Source organism: Nansenia antarctica (assembly GCF_963989245.1).
Source record: "Nansenia antarctica genome assembly, chromosome: 5".
Classification (NCBI taxonomy): Eukaryota; Metazoa; Chordata; class Actinopteri; order Argentiniformes; family Microstomatidae; genus Nansenia; species Nansenia antarctica.
This window is the reverse complement of record NC_137690.1, coordinates 57,479,812-57,503,370: the sequence shown is the minus strand read 5'-3', so window position 1 is coordinate 57,503,370 and position 23,559 is coordinate 57,479,812. Positions and strand designations below refer to the sequence as shown.

Genomic DNA, 23,559 nt, shown 5'->3' with positions numbered 1-23,559 from the left:
ATACCTACAGTGAAGTTCGGAGGTGGAAGCATCAATGGGATGGGGCCTGTTTGTCTTCACATGGTACTGGTTGAATAGAAATTATCGAAGGGAAGATAAATGGAGCCATGTATCAGGACATTCTTGAGAAGAATCTGTTGCCATCCACCAGGATGATGAGGATGAGATGCAGTTAGATCTTCCAGCAGGACAACAATCCAAAACATACTGCAAAGCAGACTCTCAATTGGTTCAAGGGGAAGAAAATAAAGGTGTTGGACTGGCCTAGTCAATCGCCAGACATAAATCCATTAGAAAATGTAAGGAAGGAACTGAAGATTAAGATTCACCAACAACCCCCCCGGAATCGAGATTTAAATACTGTCTGTGTTGAAGAATGAGCCAAAATCCCACTTGATCACTGGGAGAGAATAGGTCTTTTTTTAATATAGGAAGAGTCTTGAAGCTGTCATTGGAAACAAAGGCTTCTCCACCAAGTATTACATAAAGTTCAATTAGCATGTTCAATACATCTTTCCTGTGTCATTCTCCTTTATGGCACATTACTTTTTTTTATGGATTGGAGTGTTACAATTTACAACTTTAACTTTGTAGTTGTAGTTAACTTTGTCGTTTTATTGAGTTATTACCCTTGTCTGGTCAAGACCAAATGTCATGTGCATAGCTGCAATGGAAATATGTTAAATTAGAAAATTGTTGATGTGTTGAATACACACACTCACTGTAGCTCTAGAAGTGAAAAACAGAAGGAAATAATCTTAATCTATTACACCATCATGATTTTGGGGTGCTAGTTAGGGTGCTACTTGTCAACTATGTTATGTTACTTTGCCCCTGCCAAATCAATCCCACATTCATCTGATTCAAGATGTAAATGAATTGAAGCCATTTTGGACTTGTTTGCTCTTCCTGTACATCATGTTGTTTTCAACTGTGCACCAGTATTGTCTTTCTATTTGTGGAAATAAACTAAACGAAAGGAAAAACCTGCCTACACTATTTAATGTCTCCAGCTCCCACCACTGTTCTTCCCCTATGTGGTTTTTACTCTAGGTTTCCAGGGAGAAGGGTTTAGAGACAGGCAGTGACTCCTGCTGACCTATGGTGAGTGGCATATTGAGCTCTCTCAACCCACCCCTTCTGCATTCCAACCAATGCAGGCATCTGGATTTGGCTTTTACTCCCACACTCTGCTCTGGAGTCCAGGTGTATTACAGAAATGGCTAAAGAACTGCCGGATTCACATTATCAGAATGTTCAGGCAAAATATCCTTCCTTACAGCACACATGTACACATGTCAGTTACAGAATGCCCATCTGGATAGTAGGCTTTTCTTATATAAAAAGGATAATTATGCAAAGATGATTTGACACAACATAGCCTAGCAGTTATACGCTTGGATATACAGTATAGGCCTATACTCTATTCGTGAGCTTAGAATTATAAGGTTCTATCTCCGTTTAGGGTAGTTCAGAGATATTGAGTGTCAAAGTTTTTACATTCCATTATGTTTTGTGAGATGGAACCTTTGTATTTTATTAATTACTAACTCAAAAAATTCAACATTTTAAAAAATAACACCACACAGGCATTAATAAACACCTAATGGATCAGATTATGTAAAAAACTACATTTTGACAAAAATGGAGATTGAACCTTATAATTCTAACGTCACGAATGGCTGCTAACAAAGAAGCCACCACGTGGAGGCGCAGTAGACCTGTATTCAAGCGAACAAGCTTGATGGCGCAAAATAAGTGTGGCAGAAAAGGTTCTTTTTGAATTCTTTGCCCTTACGTCAGCTGGAGCAGCTCATATTGCCTCTGTTTCCTCGTGGAGGGACTCGACAGCGCTTCAGCAGGAAATCTGCAATCAATGGGCTCGAGCGTACAACTTCGCACTAGTCCTACTGGAGTCTCTACACGGATTTCATCTGCTAGAACGAGATGGAATAAAACACTAACATGAATTCAGGAGCCTTTATATTGATGCTGATCGCCAGGATCTACGCCGATACCATGGAAGGGCCAACAGGTAAACAATCGTTTTCGCCCGTTCGAGTCCATCCACTGCGCACCTGTGAAGATGTCCGTCTCACTGTTTTAACTGATGATTTCACACACAAAAAAAGCTGTAATACACATGTAGTAACAGAAACTGATATTTATAATTACAGTTTTGTTTGTTTGTGTTTTTATTGTTGTAATAGTAAACAAAATGCTTCAATTGCGCGGTCGAGGGACAACTTTTAAGACAAGTGTTGTCTTTAACAGTTAGATTGCGGGGTAACATAACTGTTGATTTCTGTTATTCGGGGTCTGGTTAGGTTACTGATCAGTCACTTCACGAAGTAAAAGATCGTATTAGGATGCGGGCAATGCGCTGTTGTAGTTTCATTTGTTGGTGTGACAAGATAGCTACTGTAGTCTACCTGGCCCGGCCAGTTTAACGAGCGCATTCGGAATTAGGTATTTTGCAGATATTTCAAAAATGATGTCATCCCTGGAAGTAAAAAAAAAAGAAAGAATATTGCATAGATATCAATATTTAATTATTACTGTTGATAAATGAACATGTGATATAGGCTAATAGCATCTGTTTTCAATGCTTTCTGGTATGATGATTGATGGCATGCTTCCTCCCAGAGAGGAATATGCATACTTACATATTTAACCTATTGTAATCATCGAGACCGGTAGATTATTCATTTTTGAAGATACTGTTGCAGATTCCTTCCTCTAGTCCGACTGAACTGCCGAAGATTCGGCACCCCGCAGGTTTAGTAGGATATTTGTGATTGCTTGTATTCTCCCATTCTAGCGTAATTTGTGCACTTGAGGAACACACACGAACACACGAACACACACACACACACACACACACACACACACACACACACACACACGAACACACACACACACACACACACACACACACACACGCACACACACACACACACACACACACACACACACACACACACACACACACACACACACACACACACACACACACACACACACACACACACACACACACACACACACACACACACACACACACACACACACATACATACACATACACATACACATACACATACACACACGCGCGCGCCCAAAGTAAAGTGTGCACATACAGGATTAAACATACTGAAGAAAGTATTGAAAAAATAAGAACATAATAATTAAAATACATGAAAAAATTATCCGAAAAAACAAATTATAGCCATTTCTTTTGATAAAGAGCAGAAGGCACACTTCAAATAAAATTATTTCAACACTCACCTTATCAACAATTGTTCTGCATCATGTTCACTGTCATAACACTTAGTCATGTCTGTTTTTCATCTGGCTGAGACAGGTTTGAGGCCCAGTGCAGTGTTTGCTGTGAATTGTATTATTTCCATTTCTGGAAGATAGTTACTGAGAAAAAACATTGCCTTCAGTGAAATTAAGACTGGCCTATATAGAGTTAAAACATGAAGGATTAGTTTTTTAGACAGTGGCAGGGACAACACCGGTTTCTCTCCACAGTCAAGACGAGCCTGTGGCAGATGTCTCCGTGTGAATGTTGTAGAGTATGTTATAAATACTCTGTGGCTGTGGATATCTCTTACAGCAACCAAGACTTTTATTAGATGTTGAGGTTATTCTTGTTGGACAGACTCCCATATGACACACCCTACAGTGAACCAGCTGCTCGGAGAGCTAATGCATGAGTACCACTTGCACAATTGATCTCATTACTGCACCCAATAGCTCTGTCAACATCACTGCTCCTTGTAGCTCCCATACAGGTGAGGCTATACTGCAGTAGTCTAGAGGCTAGGCCCATGTGTACATGCTGGGGCTGTCCATATCTGATTGCACTTGCACACATCTATTTTTTCAAGCCTTGCCGTGCTAGTAGCACCTTCTGAGTGTCTGGGGTTAAACCCAGCCGTGTCAGATCATTTTCACGCAGCACCCGTAAACCAGACACAGAGGAGTTTGAGAAAGGAAGGTAATTTAATCTGGGAGCCGGGAATGAGTCCACGTCTCCCACTCTCAGCACACTGACATGCAGTGTGAAATGCAGTGTGATTGAGGGTGAAGGAGGGTGACTGGGGAATGAGAGACGGGCCCACACAGGAAAGTGTGGTCTATGAGAGGGAGGGCGTTAGGGGGTATACCAAGGGCAAGGAGGTGCGCTGCACTCAACCAACTGTGTGCAGTGGCATGAATCTTGTTGATTTAAAAGAAGACGGACAAACACTCACAAAGCTCTCTTGGGGCCACAATGCTGCAGAGGGGGGGGAAATTGAGCACAAAACAGTGATTTGCTTTGTCATTCGAGTGTGAAATTCCACACAAATATCATTGACAGGTCAATTTTGTTTTTGGTCACACTTTGTATTAATTTGCTCTTATTTCAGTATAGTAACACTGTAATTGCTTTATAACAACTTTGTATTAAAGGGGCAACCTGGGATTGGTACATCCATTTTTGGATTTTTAAATAAATAATATAAACTTTATAAAGCCATTGATTCTTGAAGAATATGACCTCATGAGCTCAGTGCAACTTGACAAACATAACATATTTTTAAATCCTTTTTATTCACTGAATAAAAACTCAAGTCCCTTACCCAAGGCTTTAATCTCAAGGACTAACATCCCTCCACTAGGCTAGACAGAAGACACTTTTTTCATAACGAGCCTTTAAAAACATCTTTAGACTCAGGCACTCTTTACCTCACCTCAAAGAGTGAGGTCAACACAACACAGATAGTCAGTCTGACAAGATGCCATCTAGCCTAATGGAAGGATGACTCACTATACCCTATTCCCTATTCTCTATAACGCAGGAAGCATTTAGAGGTTTTATTGCCACAACTGTTAGTCCTCAGGTAGCTAGAACTAGTCGAATGTATTTATTGGCAATGTTGATTTCACAGTTGGTTTGAGTGTTGGCTTGAGAACGGTTGGTTGGTAATAGGTCGTGACTGGGGAGCACTAGTGAATGTTTTGGCAGTGAAGTCTATTTTCTCTGTGGGAACTGAACGGTAGAGAGTGAGCGCAGAGGGTGAAAGACAGTGTTGTCCCCATGCAGCAGACTGTATTCCCAGCCACAGTTAGATACAGTATACCAGCATCCCCCAGTCCAGACCCCTAATGTGTCTCTGTTGGCCATGTCTGTATCAAAGGATGTGGATAAAGGGCCAGACACAAAGAGGAGGCAATATTCCTTTTTTAGGATGTTATTTTCTGCTCTTCAGTAGGGAACGATTTATCATGACTTTGACAAAACACTGACTCAGATGTCCACAGCGAGCTTGAGTGTTTGTTGTGCATGCTTGACTGTGTTCCTGCGTGTCTGAGGTGCACAGTGAGAGGCAGGGAGAGTTGGCAGATTCATGTAGTGAACAGAAGTATCCTGAGTTGAAGTGCATTTGAGACAGCGCGTCTCTCGGTCACGGTGGTGGTCATCGGGCCCTTCAACATCATAGCACACCATGACGCTGTGCTGTGCCACGGTTCTGATGCTGATCAACCAGGACTGCTTCTGCTCGTGTCACAGCGGCGTGTCCGCCCGTCATTGCCATTCGCCTTTAACAAAGCTGACAGCGTTCCCAGATCGCCACCCCCAGAGCCACAGGGCCTCATGGGAAAGGGAAGCGGGGGGGAGTGGGGGGCCCCCTAGCTGTCACTTTGCTTCTCCAGGTGTTATCAATGTGTTGCTTCTCCCTCAACACCAAGATGCCGTTCTCAGACAGCCCTGTGCTGGACGGCCCGTCAGGCCTCTTAATGTGTTTAGACACTCCATTTAAATACTCTGTTTCAGACATGCTCACTTATGGCAAGAGGTAAATGTCAACTCAGTAATCAACCCAATGATGAACCCTTTCAAGCGTAGAGGTCACTCCAGTGGACAGCTATTCAAAAGCTGTTTTATTGAATATATGCATGGATTTTGATGGCATAGTTGCACATCAGCCACAACACTGGATACTAGTGCATCATCCTATACACTGCGACCTAGTGGCAAGCCATTCTATGCAACATTTTTTTTTCTCCAAACCAAGATGGCTGACGGCCAGTCAGAAATGCCAAGTTCCTCCGGAATATCCACCCAATCCTTCTATTCTAGGAGAAACTTGCAGGTAGAAAAAATGTTAGAACATCAAGTAACATCTAAGGAGTCATGTCATTGTTACATTTTCTAAGTATTGATTTTAGATTGGGAGGAAATTCAAATGAATCATCTATCCACTAAATTGGACATCATGCATCACTGGCTGCTGGGGGACCTCCAGGAGAGTGGAGGAGGCCCAGACAGTGACAGTGACTGGCCAGGGAGTGACTGTGTGGGGATCAGAGCTGCGCTTCAGCCTCAGTGGACCTCCAGGAGAGTGGAGGGATGGTCCTAGTCTGAGGGGGGGGGGGGGGGGGGTCTTAGTCTGGGGGGTGGGGGTCCTAGTCTAGGGGGGTCCTATTCTGGGTGGTCCCAGAGGTCCTGTGTTATATTTTTGTATGTATTTGATAGTTTTCACATCATTTTATATCATTTTATTCATTGGTTTGTTAAATATAGAGTAATAGAGTATTACTATGTTATTACTTATTATTATCTCTTCAGTTGAAAACCAAAACGCATGTTGTCCACTCATGTGGACATGTTGAAATCTCTTTGAAAAATGTGAATATTTTTTTTTAAAGTTCAAATCTTTTTCATGCCCTAAGAGCAATAAAGACACAGGAATAAAAAAATCCTGACTGAGGGTGTCATAATTCATGCATGAAAGGGTTTTAAGAGAAGCGTTCTTGGGTTTGAGAAAGGCGCTATATAGGCCTAGGCTAAATCTAAGATATTATTATTATTATTATTAATAAGAGAAGGTGCCTTTGTTGTGACTCATGCCATCAATAACACGGCAGCATTATAGACTGAAAGAGCAGCAGATAAGGTATTTAGGCCTGATGTTATGTTTTTGCGCTCTTCTTTCGATTAGCTATGTCATAATGTGTTGGATGTAGATGAAAAGGAATCAGCAGGATTGTGGATAAAAGCTAATAAAATCCACTGTGTCTGTGACAAATCAACTGTTCTAAAAGCGGTTGGTTATCCCTCTTTGAAAGTCGGAGTCAGTGACAGATATGCAGAGTGTCGCTAAACTCATGAGTGTCATGTCCCAAGAGATTTGGCCAGGCTCCAGCTGCTGCCACGGCAACAGAAGAACTCAGAGCTGAAAGTGTCCAGACTTCTGAACTGCAGAATACACTGTCACTCTTTATGCTTTTCAGCAAGTCTCAGGAAGACACGAGTGCATGTGACAGAGGGCCTGACTCTCTTTTTTCTCTCTCTTCTCTCTCTTCTCTCTCTCTTCTCTCAAGATACTGCCTCGTTTGAGTTCTCAAACTGCCCAGTGAGCATATCTTCATTGGAATGGTGCTTTGATTGCAACCAATTATGCACCATGTGATTATGTTACATTTCATTTACATTTTTGGCATTTAGCCGACGCCTTTATCCAAAGCGACTTACATCTACATTTGTCTAAGTAAGTGAATCATCTATCCAACAATCATCATAAGAAAAAGTAATCTGTGCTAGAGCCATTGGCAGTCACAATGCTAGAAGAAGGAAGAATATATATATATATTTTTGTATCAAGTCAAGTCAAGTCATCTTTATTTATAAAGCACATTTAAAACATCTTGTGCTTACTAAAGTGCTGTACATGGATTCAAATAAAGGCAATCAAATCACAATATATGGAATCACAATAACATAAGCATGAGACATACATAGAACATACGTAAAGAAGTGCGTTTCGGTTGATTAAATCCTAGTAGCGATTGTCACATTATCAAACAGATATATTTAGAGGCAAAACAAATCAAGACACCAATTACTGTTGAAATGATTCAAATCTGTAGGGGCTGTTTAAGGATAATTTGCCATGACAATGGCATGATAATCATTACCATTATGATACTATACAAGTGACCACGTTTGACAGAATGGTGTGATATTGTTTGATATTGTTGTTTATTTCCGGGGCCTGTGACAGTGGAATGATCCCTTAGATGAGATATGACACAGCCAGCTCTGCTGTGACGCTTGTCCATTTAGAGCCTCCCTGTACTGCCAGCTGTGACGATTACTTCTGAGAGATGGCACTAGCACAGACATCTCCCCATGAATATTCTTTATGAATATTCTCCCCTCGCCTCCGCTTCCCTGATGGTATGTTTACACCCTGTCGCTCAGCCAATTGTGCCCCCCCCCCCCCCCCCCCAACCCCAGCAGTCTGAACTGTCCACCCCCCTGTCCACAGATGACACTTGATGTGGGCCGGTGACAGCCGAAAAACAAAACAAGGGGCGGGGGTCTATTTTTTGCTGCAGTGTGTGGTGTAACCATGGCAACGGTTCAGCGTTGTCAGTAGTCGGGGTCAAAGCTGACCCCGCTTGATGATTTTGGCAGCGTTGTTGTCAGTGAATGTCATTTGAGATTTTGATGACTGGCTGGCCTGAGTTGCAGAATAACTTCCTTTTACAAGCTTTTTCCCCTGTATAGCTTTGGGAAGGAAGCCAAAGCTGATTTCTTATCATTATTGCCTCTAGCCTTCTCCCTCTCTCTCTCCCAATCTTTTTCTGCCTTTCTTTATCTCCCCGTACAGTATTTCCCTCTAACCCCACAGCATATTAAGCACACAATCTCCAATCTCACTCAGGCCCAGGTCAGCTGTTTTGTGCAGATGAACTTGTGTTCAGAGATGAGCTATGACCTCATTCCACTTCACTTTCCATAACCCATGCCCCCTGTTTAATTTGACATACAAAATGAAACCCTCAGCGATAAGGAATGAGACCCATGTGGTTTGGGTCCCCTTAATGCTGTTGAGATATTAAAGTTGATAAAGTACTCATTTAAAGTTATCAAACCTGTGGGCCTTCGAGGGCTCCCCTTGCAGCATGAGAGATATTAAAAGTTATGGGGGGAAAAAAATGGATGTGTCCCCTAACGGAGCCTGCAGCTCCTGCTCACCCTTGTGAAGGTGAGTTCTGACCCCCTGTGCGCAGCATGGGCAGCCATGCAGTGTGAGCAGCAACACCTGTGCATCACCACAGGAAGGCTCACACTTTAATTTAACTTTCTTTCTTTTTCTCTTTCTCTCTCTTTCTCTTCCTCTCCTTTTCTTTTGTTTGTCCTCTCTCTCAAACATGCGTTTTCTCTCTCTCTCTCTCTTTCTTTCGTTTGTCCTCTCTCTCTCTCTTTCTCTTTCACCCTCACCTTTGCTCCTGCTGCCTCACGTTATGTGCAGAGAGAGAGGGGACACCTTGGCTGGGAGACAAAGGATAGGGGTATTTTGGCAGTTGTGTGCAGCGCAACACCTGGGACAACAGCTGCTGTGTTCGTCTCCCAGCAACACTCCATCAGGAGCTGGTGCAGAGGTTGGAGCACCCTAGTCTCTGGGACTAAGACCGTTATAGATACAGGGGCTAACATTCATGGACAAGGAGCTGTTGTATTCCCTTCTGCATGACAATTAGCCCCATAGCGTGTGTTTGCATTCATGGAACACTGTAACCCAAGCCAATGATGGCAGAATGAATACCTGTAGCCAAAACAGATTTAATTGAATATTTCTGATTACCATGTTGAGGGTTTATAACCAGGTACTTGCATAATTTCAGAATCAATAATTATATTTTCTTTGAGTGTCTAGAAAAGCGCTATATAAGTCTAATGTATTATTATTATTATTATTATTATTATTATTATTATTATTATTATTATATAAGACGTTTTCAGAGTAGATTAGAGTAGAGCAGAGTAGAGCAGAGCAGAGTAGAGTAGAGTAGAGTATTGTAGAGTGGAGAAAGAGAGAGAGAGAGAGAGAGAGAGAGAGAGAGAGAGAGAGAGAGAGAGAGAGAGAGAGAGAGAGAGAGAGAGAGAGAGAAGATGTGGAAGATGGGGAGGAGCAGGGACTAGCTTGGAAATCTTTCTCTTCCACTTCTCTCCTTGATCTACATTATATATTACATTTACATTTTAACAATTTAGCACATGCTGTTATACAAAGCGACTTACAATTACAGATTACAGGGACAGTCTCCCTGGAGTAATTTTAGGGTTAAGTGCCTTACTCAAGGGTACACTAGTGATGGTGTTCCCAGGTGGGATTTGAACTCATGACCTCATGACCTTTGAACTCATGATCACCACTCCAAGTCACTGCCCCTTGATCTCTCGCCTTGTTCTTGCCCTGGGGTGAAAGTGACGGGGGGTTGGAGGTTGGTGTTTGTAAGAATCCACAGATCACCCTCTCACCATGTGTGTGCCCCTGTGCCCTCCTACCCTCTAACCCTAATCCTAGCAACCACTAGTTTCTGCACAGATGGTGTTGTGACCAGGGGATGGCGAGACGATAGACAAATTATTCAGATGACTGATGAGGCCAGACGCAGGGATGAGATCAGGGATGACCCGGGTAGACACAATAACAGATCTCCTGTGTTTGGCCTGTAACGCAACCGAGTGGACATATGTTGTTTGTGAGACCCTTAACAGCGACCCCTGCACATTGACCTATAAAAGTGTCGAGTGGGGATAGAAAGCCAGCGATTCTACAAAACAAACTGTCTGCACACTTCTCTTTTTAATTGTTCTCACTTTAGGATACCTCCATTTTCCTGTCAAATGTTAATATATTAAGGACACAAAGCTGAAAATCATTTTCTTACAGTTGAACACTCCACTGGCTGTGAAGATTGTGTAGGCAAGGGCCTTTTTCATTGGCTGGTGCCGTGCTGGCTCAGTTCATGAAGGAAACAAAAGGAGAGGAGGAGGAGTGGTAGTCAAGGCTATGCAGAGATGTAACTATTACCATACTATTACATTACACACACACACACACACACACACACACACACACACACACACACACACACACACACACACACACATACTTGTTTTACGTTCTATGTCAGTTGTAGCCTATTATTTAAGTATTTTAAGACGCAGAGAGCAAGCCCCGAGACGGTTAGCAGAGAAGGACAAAGAGAACCAGTCAGAGTAAGAGTAATATATGACATGTTTGTCACTGTCACTCTTCAGGGACAATTCTCACAGACATAAAGCAGCCTCATTCCCTCCAGCCACACCCAGTGGGTTTTGTTCCCAGTCCCAGAGGTCTGTAATCATATGCAGAGGAAAGTAGGTTATGTATTGTTTTCATATCTGGATGTTACCTCCCCCCCATCTCCTCCACCACTCACCAACTCTGTCACCCACTTTTTTGTTTCTGGGCTGGAAAGACCTACTCTTAATTAAACCTGCCAATCACAGACAGAGGAGGGAAGGAGGGAGAGAGAGATTTCTGTGCACTGAAGGACGCACTCTATCCTAACAGGGTCTGCCAAATCCCTATTGTTGAGACTGTATCCTGGGACAATGAAAACTTGAGTGAGGGGTAATGTGATGTGGGGTACGGTGGGGGTGGGGGGGGGTCGATTAATTGGAAGAGCAGATTAGGGTTCCTGTCCCGCGCGACTGTTTTTTTTTCCTCTCTTCCGCGACAGGAAGAGGGGTTGAGTAACAAGCTCCTTAACCTACTCAGACATCAATCTGCGCGTCTCTTTTTTCCCTCTCGGGGGCCTGGTGACATCGCAGGTCCCATGTGTCGCCTCTGTTTAATTAAGAATCAGCTGGAGAGGGATTATATTCCAAAGCAGAGTGATCAGGATGGGAAAGGGAAGAGAGGACATTAGCGAGGAGTCATTAATACAGTGTTCGGTGCGGTTGGCTAGCCTGGTCCCTGCATGGGGTACTGCCTGCTCAGGCTAGCGTAGCTTCCCTTGCCGGAGAGGCAGAGGCAAACTGTCTCTTTTTGCACCAGGCTGTGGGCTTTTGGGGGTGATTGTAAATGCTTACCTCAGCGCTCTTGCCTAATTTGCTTGATTTGTTTGTGCTTAATTGGGCCGGAGACACATTTGGATTGTATCCCCTTCAGGACTGCTTACCACAGCACCTCTGTGAGAATACCGAAGAACTAACCTTACTTTGCTCTGTGTAAGACACAACACACTCATACACAGTCACATGTGACATGATAAAGCTACAACATACTGTACTGTATTACAGTGGCACACAGATACACATACATTGTATTTGTCTAGATACTTGTGATGCTGTGATTATGGTACGACATAGATATAAGTATAGGTATTTTAGAGTTGAGTGGTTTGTATTATTATACTTATATTATTATACTTATATACTATATGCATAATAGCAATGGGGCTGCTGGGGTGCAGGGAGAGCTGCTGGACCATGCCTGACAGAGTATTGATGCAGGGAAGGTGGACACCAACGTAACTATGGGTGTGTGGATTGACCTCGCCCGGGGCATGAATAAAAAACTCCAGTAATTGCTGTGCACTGTTCAAGACAGAAACCGACCACAGGCGTTAGAGATCTGCTCCTTTCGTACAATGTTCCAATCTGCTCTGTGAAATATAAGACAGTGTTTTTCCTTCCGACTTGAACGATTTGCTGGGAGGGCATAATGAATAGGTACGCATCGGTGACAGTTGGCGACTTTGACAGCTGGGCTTAATGATGTTGACATGTCAAATATGCTTGTGCGCCAATGCTGTTCTGAGCAATTCCCCCTCACCCTTCATTTTATGAAAAACAAAATCACTGGTATGTGAAATTCCGGGTGGTGGTGGTGGCGGGGAGGGTTGCTGGGAGTGGGAGGGGGGCACGAGTCTTTTCTAGCCGATTAAGCAGCTGAAGTCATCTTTTGTCAAGGCAGGGGAACAAGGGGGGAAGCTGCACCCCCCGGAGCAAGGCTTTTGGGTTCATTGCTGTTGGATTGGCGCAGGGGTTTTGTTCTGGGCTCGGTTTCGGGGGGTGGGCCTATTCAGAGGCAAGACCGGCGGCTCCCGGATTAATTCCGGCCCGGTGAGTAGCAGCAGTGGCGCTGGGCTGTGCTGGAGGATTTAAGCTGTATCAGAACGAGGGGGCTGCACGCTCCAACGGAGAAACGAGAGCAGGGAAGCAAGACCGTACACTCTCTCATTATCAGAGTTTACAGGGAGAGGGCAAGGGAAAAGAATTAGAGAGTGGAGGGTTAGGGGGACGGAGGGATGGGGGGGGGACGGGGGGTAGAGAGGCCGAAATTCTGAAACGGGGCAAGAGAGAGAGGAAGTGCAAAAAAACAAGAAAGAGGGAATAAAGGCAAAAGAACGACAGGGAAGAGTAAAGGACTGAATAGTAAAGAGACTTCTTGAGTGTGACTGAGTCCGGAGAGTGGACACAACCTTGGACTGTGAAACATGTGAAAATCTGATCTGCTGCCTGCAGAAAACAGACTGAATGACAGGAGATGAAAAGAGAGGAGGAGGGGAGGAGAGGAGTGAGAAGGAGAGGGTAGAAGAGAGGAGAGGGGAGGAGAGGAGAGGAGAGGGGGAAGAAGAAGATAAGGTAAGATAGAGTAGATCAGAGGGGCAGTTACGGTGTGGGGACAGAGAGGCTGTTGTCCTGGGTGAACACAGCAGGGCCACTGTCTCCAGCTGCATTCAGTCTCCAGTCTCTCAGTCTGTCGCAGAACCCCGGCCTATTGGGCATAGACAACTCCTCTCGTCCCATCATCCCTCTCTCATTAGTGTGAGGGACTGTGATGTGGGCCGCGAAAAGTCAACAATCCCATTTTAGCAACCATTAGAACCCAGTAAGCTCAGCTCATTTGTCAAGATATTGCACAGAATCATGTGTGATTATAAATGTTTTACCATGTCCTCTACTGGTGTGAAGTCGAGGTGGCCTGTGGGTGTTTCATAATTGGGACTGCGTTATTTCAGATAAAAGAGTGTTCTCATGACAATTTTTTTGTGGTAGTTGTGAGGATCAGCATGTGCTCTTTGGAGCTGTCAGGAGAGGAGAGATACCGAGAGAGAGAGAGAGAGAGAGAGAGAGAGAGAGAGAGAGAGAGAGAGAGAGAGAGAGAGAGAGAGAGAGAGAGAGAGAGAGAGAGAGAGAGAGAGAGAGAGAGAGAGAGAGAGAGAGAGAGAGAGAGAGAGAGAGAGAGAGAGAGAGAGAGAGAGAGAGAGAGAGAGAGAGAGAGAGAGAGAGAGAGAGAGAGAGAGAGAGAGAGAGAGAGAGAGAGAGAGAGAGAGAGAGAGAGAGAGAGAGAGAGAGAGAGAGAGAGAGAGAGAGAGCAGTTTGTTCTTTTCCTGGCCCACTGCCTGACTCTGTCTTCTGTCTCCCCATAGAGACACTCATGGGAGAGATTTTTGCAACAGTTCACTCTCACAAACCAGGTGTGCGAGACAAAGAGCAGCTGCAGAAAATCTGCCTCGAAACCATCTAGTGTGTGTGTGCGCGCGTGTGTGTGTGTGTGTGAGAGAGAGAGAGAGAGACAGAGACAAAGAGAGAGAGAGAGAGAGAAAGTGAGAGAGAAACAGAGAGAGAGAGGAGAGAGAGAGAGAGAGAGAGAGAGAGAGAGAGAGGAAACCCAAGAGTGTGGTTCATTCAGTGCCTTTTCCGACTTAGGGAAGGGCTCTGCTAGTTTTCTGGGACATCTCCAGCAGAGTGATGCCCTCTAAGTAGCACACCATCCTGAGAGTGTCTTAAATATAAACCTGATGCCGGCTCTGGGCTTTCATGATTAGCACATGATTCTGCCTGTCACCTGCACTGCTTCAGGGTTAGTGATGATAAATGGACAAGCTCATGGATGGTCCCCTGGATTTAAAAAATGTCTCCTGACTGTAGGATGACCTTGGGATGAACCACAGGCAGATTCACACCTCCTGGATTGATCTTCTTTGGGATTGACCTCTGACCTGCTCAGAAGGATCTGGTGTCTGACGTGCCTACTTCTTAATGCATTTCCACTCATCATGAAAAACATACTGTAACTATAGCTTCTCCCACAGCCCATTCTGTAGAACACAGAATCAGTCATTAGATCACTAGATTAGATGTCAGAATATGAATAAAAAGATCGGGGCTACAAAGCACATGAATTATAAATAAATCACAGAGCTAAATAAATAATCAACGTGTGACGTACGCACCATGGACTTGGGTATCATACTGTATCCCCATGTAACGTCAGCAGATCACGCTGATAACAAGAGTCTCAATTAGTGAAAAGATGAAAGACAATGTGAGAAATGAAGGGGCTCAATCAGAGAGAGACTTTCTTTCTGAATGTGAACAGCTTTATTGAATTCGTACAGCTTCGAATTTTGATGCTTTTGGTGATGGCTCCTGTCGTCCTGAGAATGGTATGCCGTGGTCATTGCCGGGCTGTCAGGTGACAGGCTTCCATCGCAGCCTTGAGGCATTTCTGAAAGGCAGCAGGTGCGGTGGTGACGCTCAGATTAATCTATTTTTTCAGAACCCTTCGATCCTCAAAGCTGAGACACGCTTTGTGAACAAAACTGTTCCATGCAGGCGCTTTGTAGTATAGCAAACTAATGCGCATACCACATCATCGCAAGGTCCCTAGTTCGATTACGAACCCCCGACACATACAGTACATGTTATCCCTCCCCTCTTTCACCCATCCGTTCTGTCAATCTCTACTCTAAGGTTCCATGAATGCCATTATGATAGGGCACAGCAAGCAGCAACCTTTAAGTGTACAGTCTCATACCAAATAAATCACTCATCTGCTTTCTAGCTCATGCATAATAGGATCTCATTCTAATGGGCCCAGAGCTTTCTACTTTATTGTTCTGAGTAGGCTGGCTCATGCTGTGGCAGTTCCGAAAGACACTGTAGCACGGAATGTTTCCATTGGTTTCACGTAATGTGTGAGTTTGCTTGACACTTGATACCCCTGAGAAGGGTTTGGCTGTATACATTTTTTCATACCTTTAGTTTATACCATCAAAGTTTACCTGGGTATATGGTATCACAAGATACAAGATGTTTATTTGTCACTCCGGTTATACAAGTACAATCATGTGAGATACTTTCGCTGCGGGGGGTCTCCATTTAGGGTGCATATAAGAACATATATAATATAATATAACAAAATAAGAGGCGTAACATTTATTAATTAAAAACGAGATCAAATGATTGAATTCTAAACATTTGAGGCAAGAAAATTATACACACAAAATATACCACAGCGAAAAATAAACAACAAACAAAAAGTTTTAGTAGAAGGCGATAATAGGGAGAAGGTTTTTCCTTCTATCAGTGGCCCCGGGCCTGAGCTAGAGTACTCTTCCTGCAACGAATAGTGGACTGCTGATTCACATGCTTAGTATTCAAATGTATTGATTGTAAGTCGCTTTGGAATAAGGCGTCTGCTAAATGCCAAAAATGTAAATGTAAATGTAAAAACTGAATGATGTACTGTATATGGCGACTGCTATACCATATGACATTCAGCCTGAACAATCATTTAATCTTTACATCCCGATCAAAAACTTGAATTGAAAAAATCTTGCAAATAACCTCATCCAAATCTGCCGGCTCTCCTTTATTGTCGGGACGGAACCCGAAGTGCTGCCATATTGTTTTAAAGTCATTAGTGATAGTCTTTTTCTTAGGTGGAAGAGGTCACATGCAACACCCAAAAAGTGACACTTGTAAGTCTTTCTCCGACCACGTTGGCAGCGGCGCTGTTACACATTGTAAACTGAGAAGCAGTGCTTAATTTGTGCAGTTTGATAAAGAATGGAACAGAAATCAGGATATTGTATCACCGTATCACCGTTATACGTGTGTGTGCGTGTGTGTGTGTGTGTGCGTGTGTTTGTGTGTGCATAGGCGTAATTTAAACCTGGCTCATAGGGCAAACGAGGCAATTGCCCCCTCTACTTTAAAATCAGTTTGCCAATGTGCCAAAGTGTGTTTGTTTATGCCTGAGACCGGTTCAATAAGGATAACACACATGTGTAAGAGGATCAGGAGCTGGGCTTCTTTCCCACGCAAGGCCCTCTGCAGTGCCCTCCCTAGGATCAGCTGCTCATTAGAGCTGTGTTTGTCCTTATTGATCTGCACCGCTGGGTCGGCCGCACCGCCGACCTTCTAGAGTCTCCAGTGTACAGGGGAAGAATTCCTGGAGTGCATGAAGAGAAGCTCCAGCATGCCTCATAGAGCAGAACACTTGAGCCGTCCCGGGACCAGGGCTAGAGCCTGGGGCTGGGCCAAACAGGTCACGAGTACACACATATACATATACACACATATACATATACACACGCACACACACACAGACAGAGTGTGTGCGTATGTGTGTGTGTGTGTGTCCGCACATCGTCCTGCACTCCTCTTAGCCTGCCCGTCAGTCAGCTTATGGGACAGATAGCTGATGTGACAGAGGAGCCGTCGGTCCAGGTCAGGATCATCTGATCCTGACCCGAAGTGACAGAGCGACAGGGGAAACACGGCAAACAAACATCCACTAATATCGCCTATCCTGTTGTAACAGACCGCCGCAACCCGCCCATCCCCAGTGCCGAGTCTCTATTAGCAGTCAGACCAGAGGGGGACATTAAAAACCAAACTGCAAAGCTCTGAGGGGGACATTAAAACCATAAGTATGTGACCTCTCCATAATGCCCCCCCCCCCCCATCACATCCCCCTCAGAGTTTTTGCAGAGTTATTCTGTCTTTATTTACATAGTTGGAGGGGGGGGGGGGGCTGGGGCGAGGATTACGTCCGTGGGCTCTGATTGTACCCCACGCATGACTGGCATTAATGTGGCTGGTTGGCTAAACAAGAGGAGGCATGCACACAGACACGTCTCTGTCTCCCCTCAGTCAGGCTTGGATGAGCTGGAATTACTGGAGCTGCCTCTCCCGGACCCCCTCCTAGTACACCATGCTAATCAGAACTTTGGATGCGACCCGGAGAGGACCAAGTAAAGCCTGGGAGATTGGACACATGACTCCGCTTAAACAGAGGGAGAGGTCCTGTATCTGTTGTCTGGACCAGGCCATTTAAATGGTGCAAACACAAGCCTTGGTATCGTTCATTTCACAATAAGAGTTGAAATCTGGAGACAGAACATGCCATATAGATATTGTGTTGAGGAATATACCACTGCCTTCTCCACAGACATGAATGGATTTCTTTAGGCATGTACCGGTACTACTATATGGCATTATAATAATATAATAATGATTCATTGTATTTATATACCGGTTTTCCGAGGCTCAAAGACGCTAGGAACTTCCCAGGGGGGGGGGGGTTAGGCGAGGCGGGTGGGGGGGTTGGGGGGGGGGTAGGGGAGATGGTTAGGGGTAGGAGAGGTTGTATGCATGGGAGAACAGGTAGATTTTGAGGTGGGATTTAAAAGTGGAGAGTGAGGGTGAGTCTCTGAGTGGTTGAGGGAGAGAGTTCCAGAGGCGAGGTGCAGCTCGTGAAAAGGCACGGTCTCCGAAGCCTTTGAGTTTTGAGGGTGGGACAGTGAGGGGAACAGTGGATGAGGATCGGAGGGTACGGGTAGGGCGTGGGGGAGAAGGAGGTCAGTCAGGTAAGGGGGGGGCAGGCTGTGGAGGGCTTTGTATGTGAGGATGATTACTTCGAATTTGATACGTTCTTTGATGGGGAGCCAGTGGAGAGAGTGGAGGACAGGAGTGATGTGGTCACGGGACCGGGTGTTTGAGAGCAGGCGAGCAGCTGAGTTTTGGACCATCTCAAGTCTATGGAGGAAGCGGGAGGTGATGCCAGTGAGTAGGGAGTTGCAGTAGTCAAGGCGGGAGGAGATGAAGGCGTGGATGAGGGATTCAGCAGCGGGGGGAGAGAGGCAGTGTCTATTTTTGGCAATGTTTCAGAGGTGGAAGTAGGAGGTCTTGACGATGGAGCTGACATGGGGATCAAATGAGAGGGTGGGGTCCAGGATGAAGCCACGGTTGCGAGCCAGGGGGGAGGGGGCGATGGTAGTGTCCTCAATGGTGAGTGTGATGGGTCCGGTTTTATTGAGTGTGGATTTGGTGCCGATGAGGATGACTTCTGTCGTGTCACTGTTGAGTTTGTGGGTTAGCCAGGTTATTCTTGCAGATATGCAGTTTATATTATAACAAGTCACTGTATGAATCATTAGAAAATCTATAAGTGACTTTGAAGCCAATTGTCTGTTATTCAGAGAAAAAATAATTAAACCACGCTGCGTCTATTATTACATTTAATTTGGAAAAATCGTCTACTGAGTGGTATGGCCAGTGACAAAGGGGATTAAGAGGCCTCTAATTCTCTTCAGAAATCCACTTTAGCCCAGCAAATGAATTTAGCCGATGGAGGGGGAGTTCCTGCCTTAACCACTGAGTGAGTGACAGGTGGGAATCCACCAGACACACACACACACACACACACCTCTCCAACTGACACCTCTATGTAAGAAACTGTTGACCTATAGCATGAGGAAGAGGGACCACATACCCGATATAGTCTGCCTGTCAGGGAGCCTACATTCCATGTTTATGGATAAGAATGCAGGGTGTCACTGAATAATGCAATGTAACGCTCTGATGTTGTGTCACGTCTGACCTCTGTCAGCCTCTGGGTTCACACCACAGACCCGCCTTGTCACAGCGACAAGGTTGAGTCTGGATCTAGAAAGTGACCGACCTTCAGATCTTGGCTCCACTTCTAGGACTGTGCTGATGTCGCAGTGAACAGAGCCAGCACAATTTGGCCAACAAGACGAGCTCACTCACTCACTGTCTCACTCACACACACACACACACACACACACACTCAAACACATGAAGCCCTGTCTGTCCGGCCCAGTGGCGTGACCACCACAGGCCGTGGGCAAGGGACACCTCCGGCTCTGCCCGGAAGCTTTCTGATGTCACTTCGTTCCCCGAGGTGACACCTGCGTCCGTCGGCGCGCCGATGAATTATTCCCCCCCTAATCAGAACAGACGGAGGCGGCGTCCTCCAACGAAAGGGGGCGGTGGGATGCTTGTGTCATAAATCAGCCGGTGAGACCCGGTCTTAAGTATGAATCATCTCTGGGTGGCGACTGGGGCCTCTCCTCAGCTCTCCTGACCCCTGGGAGGAGTGTGGCCAGATGGAGCAGCGTTCAGCGGCTAGTTAATTAGCCCTCTCAGGCTCTGTCACTTCCTCCCCATCTCAGGCTTTCAAGACAAGACGCCCGGGCCAGACGCCCACTTAGCCAAGTTTCAAGTTTGTTTGTTTTTCCCCCCACCCGATTCTGTTCACCGATGCTGCTGTAGGTTACCTCGTGTTTGATTGAGTGTCCCATTCGATCTTGTCCTAAGGGTTGTGAGTAATGTACATTGTTGGAGATGGGTTTGTGTATTGCAGTAGCTCGCGGGTTACGTTAGTCCTTTACTTTGTTATAGGCCAGGGTTGCAGACATATTTGGATTAGAGAACACACACTGAGCATTCAGTGTCTGTTTTATAAAACCGGCACGTACTGTGCTACAAGGCCGGCGGTGGCTATGGCCACCCAGACGTGTGTCTTGCCTACTCAATCAAAAGTTAACACTTTTTTTTTCTTAGAAATTGTTGATATTCCAGGGACATGTTTGAATGTTTAGCCCTGCCTATTAGCACTGCCTATTAGCACTGCCCAGAGCCACCGCTGGCCTTGCTTCCCCCCCCCCCCCCCCAACACACACACACACACACACACACACACACACACACACACACACACACACCTGCTTACCCAAGTGTTGGTTCTGGAGCTGGGCCTGCTGTACTCTAATTTTCCAGACACTCATGCACAAACAGATGCATGCACAAACAGACGCATGCACACAGACACACACACACACACACACACACACACACACACACACATACACACACACACACACACACACACACACACACACATCACCGTTCTCTATTACCACCACAGACCTTATCCCTGTGCTCAACCTCTTAGCCTCTCGCCTGTCTGGCTCTGACGCTTATGTGAGGTGAAGTGTTGGCCAGCTCACCCTGGTCATATGACCTGGCCTCTAAGAGTGGCAGTGCATCGATGGCCCTCTAACATACAGCGGACTCAACCTCGGGGAAGGTGGCAGGGAAACAGACAGAGAAATAATGATGTTGTCCAACAACATTTTGATTGGGGCACTTCTGTCTTGCCTGCCTCTTGGCCATTTCCAGAGGCAGACTATTAGTGGAGTATGATCACGTTCACTTCTTTCTAAATTCGACGCAGAAGCTTAAATCGGCCTTTAGTGTCAAACTTGGTTTCATTAGGAAAAAGAAAACACTCTGTATCTACATTCGAAAAATTGCATTGTTTGTTTTCGCCCAAACACTAGATCATCATTACGGCCCGGAAGAAGTCCTCTCTCCTTCACTGAGTTCCAGTGAACTCCCAGGGGGCCTTGTGGTTGCTGCAGCCCTCTTCTAGGTACATATACAACCTGAAAACACTCATTATTTACTGTACAGTGTAGGTAGAGCACTGCACTGTAGAGTGCAGCTAGCACGGTATAGGAGTCGTGTGGACTTCCACACATTGCAGGTTGTTGGTCCGAACGGGAGGGAGCCTAATCTCAGCGTCCTCAGGCTCCATTAAGCTATGCGAGCGTGACGGGTTCACTAAATTCATTGACCTCATTCCCTGATTTTGTTTATGTTGATTCATTGCACTGCTTAGCTGGGGACCCTTTAATATGATGGTGGGCACAGCCATACTGTGGGATCTATCACCTTGTGTTCCCATCATGCGTGTATTCGTGTTTACATGTGTGTGTGTGTGTGTGTGTGTGTGTGTATGTGTGTGTGTGAATGTGTGTGTGTGTGTGTGTGTATGTGTGTGTGTTCCTGAATGAATGGGCCAACAATTCCAAACCTTGTTTTGGTCATCTCCCTCTGGTCCACACAGCTAGAGCACTGCAAATAACAGTAGAGTTGAGAGTGATAGAGTAGTAAACCAACTCTGTGTATGGCTGAATAAACGCCTGTACTCCTGAATGTTAAATCAATAATTCTCCACCCTCAGGCTCAGCACACTGGCCCCCAAAGGACATCCATAAATTGAGCGGATGATGGCAGCCAAGCAAAGCTACCCACACTGAAAGTCCTCAGAGAGAGGGACAGGTATAGGTCACATTGGCCAAGCGCTGACAGAGATTAATTGAGGGCCTGTGACTTTGTGCACTGTGTGTTGCTCTGTAGAAGCGGCACGGTTAGCCCCCACCCACACCAATCCTTAAATAACCTCTCTGCACCCGGCTACGTCACTGTCAGTAAGGGGTGAATATTTCATGAACTGTTGGGATTCAAAAAAAGCCCCTGCCGATTTACCCGTTATGGCTAATGGCTTCAGATCTGCGATATGGAATGAGGTTTGGTTCCATCGGCCCAATCAGTATACTGTGTAATCTATCCCTGAGATAGGGCCTGTCGCTAGACTGCTGGGGCCAATCAAGTGTCATATTAGTCTGCCTGTGCATTTGGTGTTTTCAAAGGAAGAACTATCTGATGAAAAAAACAAATGAACTGTGCAAGTCCCTCATTTTAAGACACTCGTGAAACTGGCTACCCTGAGGGGGAGACTATATTACACTGAAATGGGCATTTTAGAGGGGATTTTGCTTCTGCGTGGCTGTGACTCCAATCTCCTTAATGTCATCTCGTCTGGTGTAGGCATGTGGAGTAAGTGCGTTCATGTGTGTGTGTGTGTGTGTGTGTGTGTGTGTGTGTGTGTGGTGTGTGCTCGCGCGCGCACGCACGTGTGTTTGTGTTTGTATGTGTGTGCATGTGTGTGTGCGTGACGTATGAGTAGGTGAGTACATGTATATGTTCTGTGTGTGTGTGTGTGTGTGTGTGTGTGTGTGTGTGTGTGTGTGTGTGTGCGTGCGTGTGTGTGTGTGTGTGTGCGCCTGTGTTTGTGTGCACACCTGTGTGCCATCAATGTGCGATTGAGTGACGCCATCCCATCTCAAATTGCTTTTCCCTAGAAGTCGGAGCAAGTACATCAAAAGGCCCCATTGACTTTCCCTGCCTTACCTGGGGACTGTCGTCTCTCCCTAAATCTCAACGCCTGCTGTTCCGTTCAGAGGAAATTATGTTGAGTACACAAAGGTGTGACACGTCTTTGCAAGAACGACACCCTGGGTTTCATCACTCTCTCCCGAGTTGTGAACCACTTCTCTCTTCTCCTTTCCTGTAATTTCACTTTCATGACGAGCTGCTGGTTGACTAAGCCCCAGAGGGTTGTCTAGACTCGGAATTTACACTTGATGACGGGGTGGGGTTTCAGATAATTTTCACCCCGTCAGGGTGGGCATTCAACGGTGGCAGGGGGTAAATGGTGGTAATTAGAACTGTTTGTAGATGCGATCAGAGACCGTCCTGCCGCCCCCTCCGTCTTAGTCAGTGAGGTATTCAGTCGCTGTAGAGTGTCTCTCTCGCAAATGCGCAAATGACAGCGGTGCGAATGCCAAACGAGGCTGAGAAGGGCACACCTGCATTTTCACAGTTTACATGTTTTTCTCTCTCCCCATAATAGAGATAATTGCTTCTTGGAATAGCAATGAATGCTGTGAAAAATTAGATGTTTTGTAAAGTGGCGTCTTCTCCACTAGGGGCAG

The 23,559-nt window shown here is 45.4% G+C and overlaps 1 protein-coding gene across 1 annotated transcript in view; it reads left to right on the top strand.

Annotated features, from left to right (window-relative positions):
- Positions 1-1,965: 1,965 nt before the first annotated feature.
- LOC308157517 (receptor-type tyrosine-protein phosphatase U-like) overlaps positions 1,966-23,559 on the top strand; it is a gene marked incomplete at both ends in the record, with an annotated part of 138,676 nt that continues 117,082 nt past the window's right edge. The window contains 1 exon segment of the mRNA XM_080531078.1: positions 1,966-2,035. Within this exon segment, the coding sequence (XP_080387204.1) occupies positions 1,966-2,035 (70 nt within the window).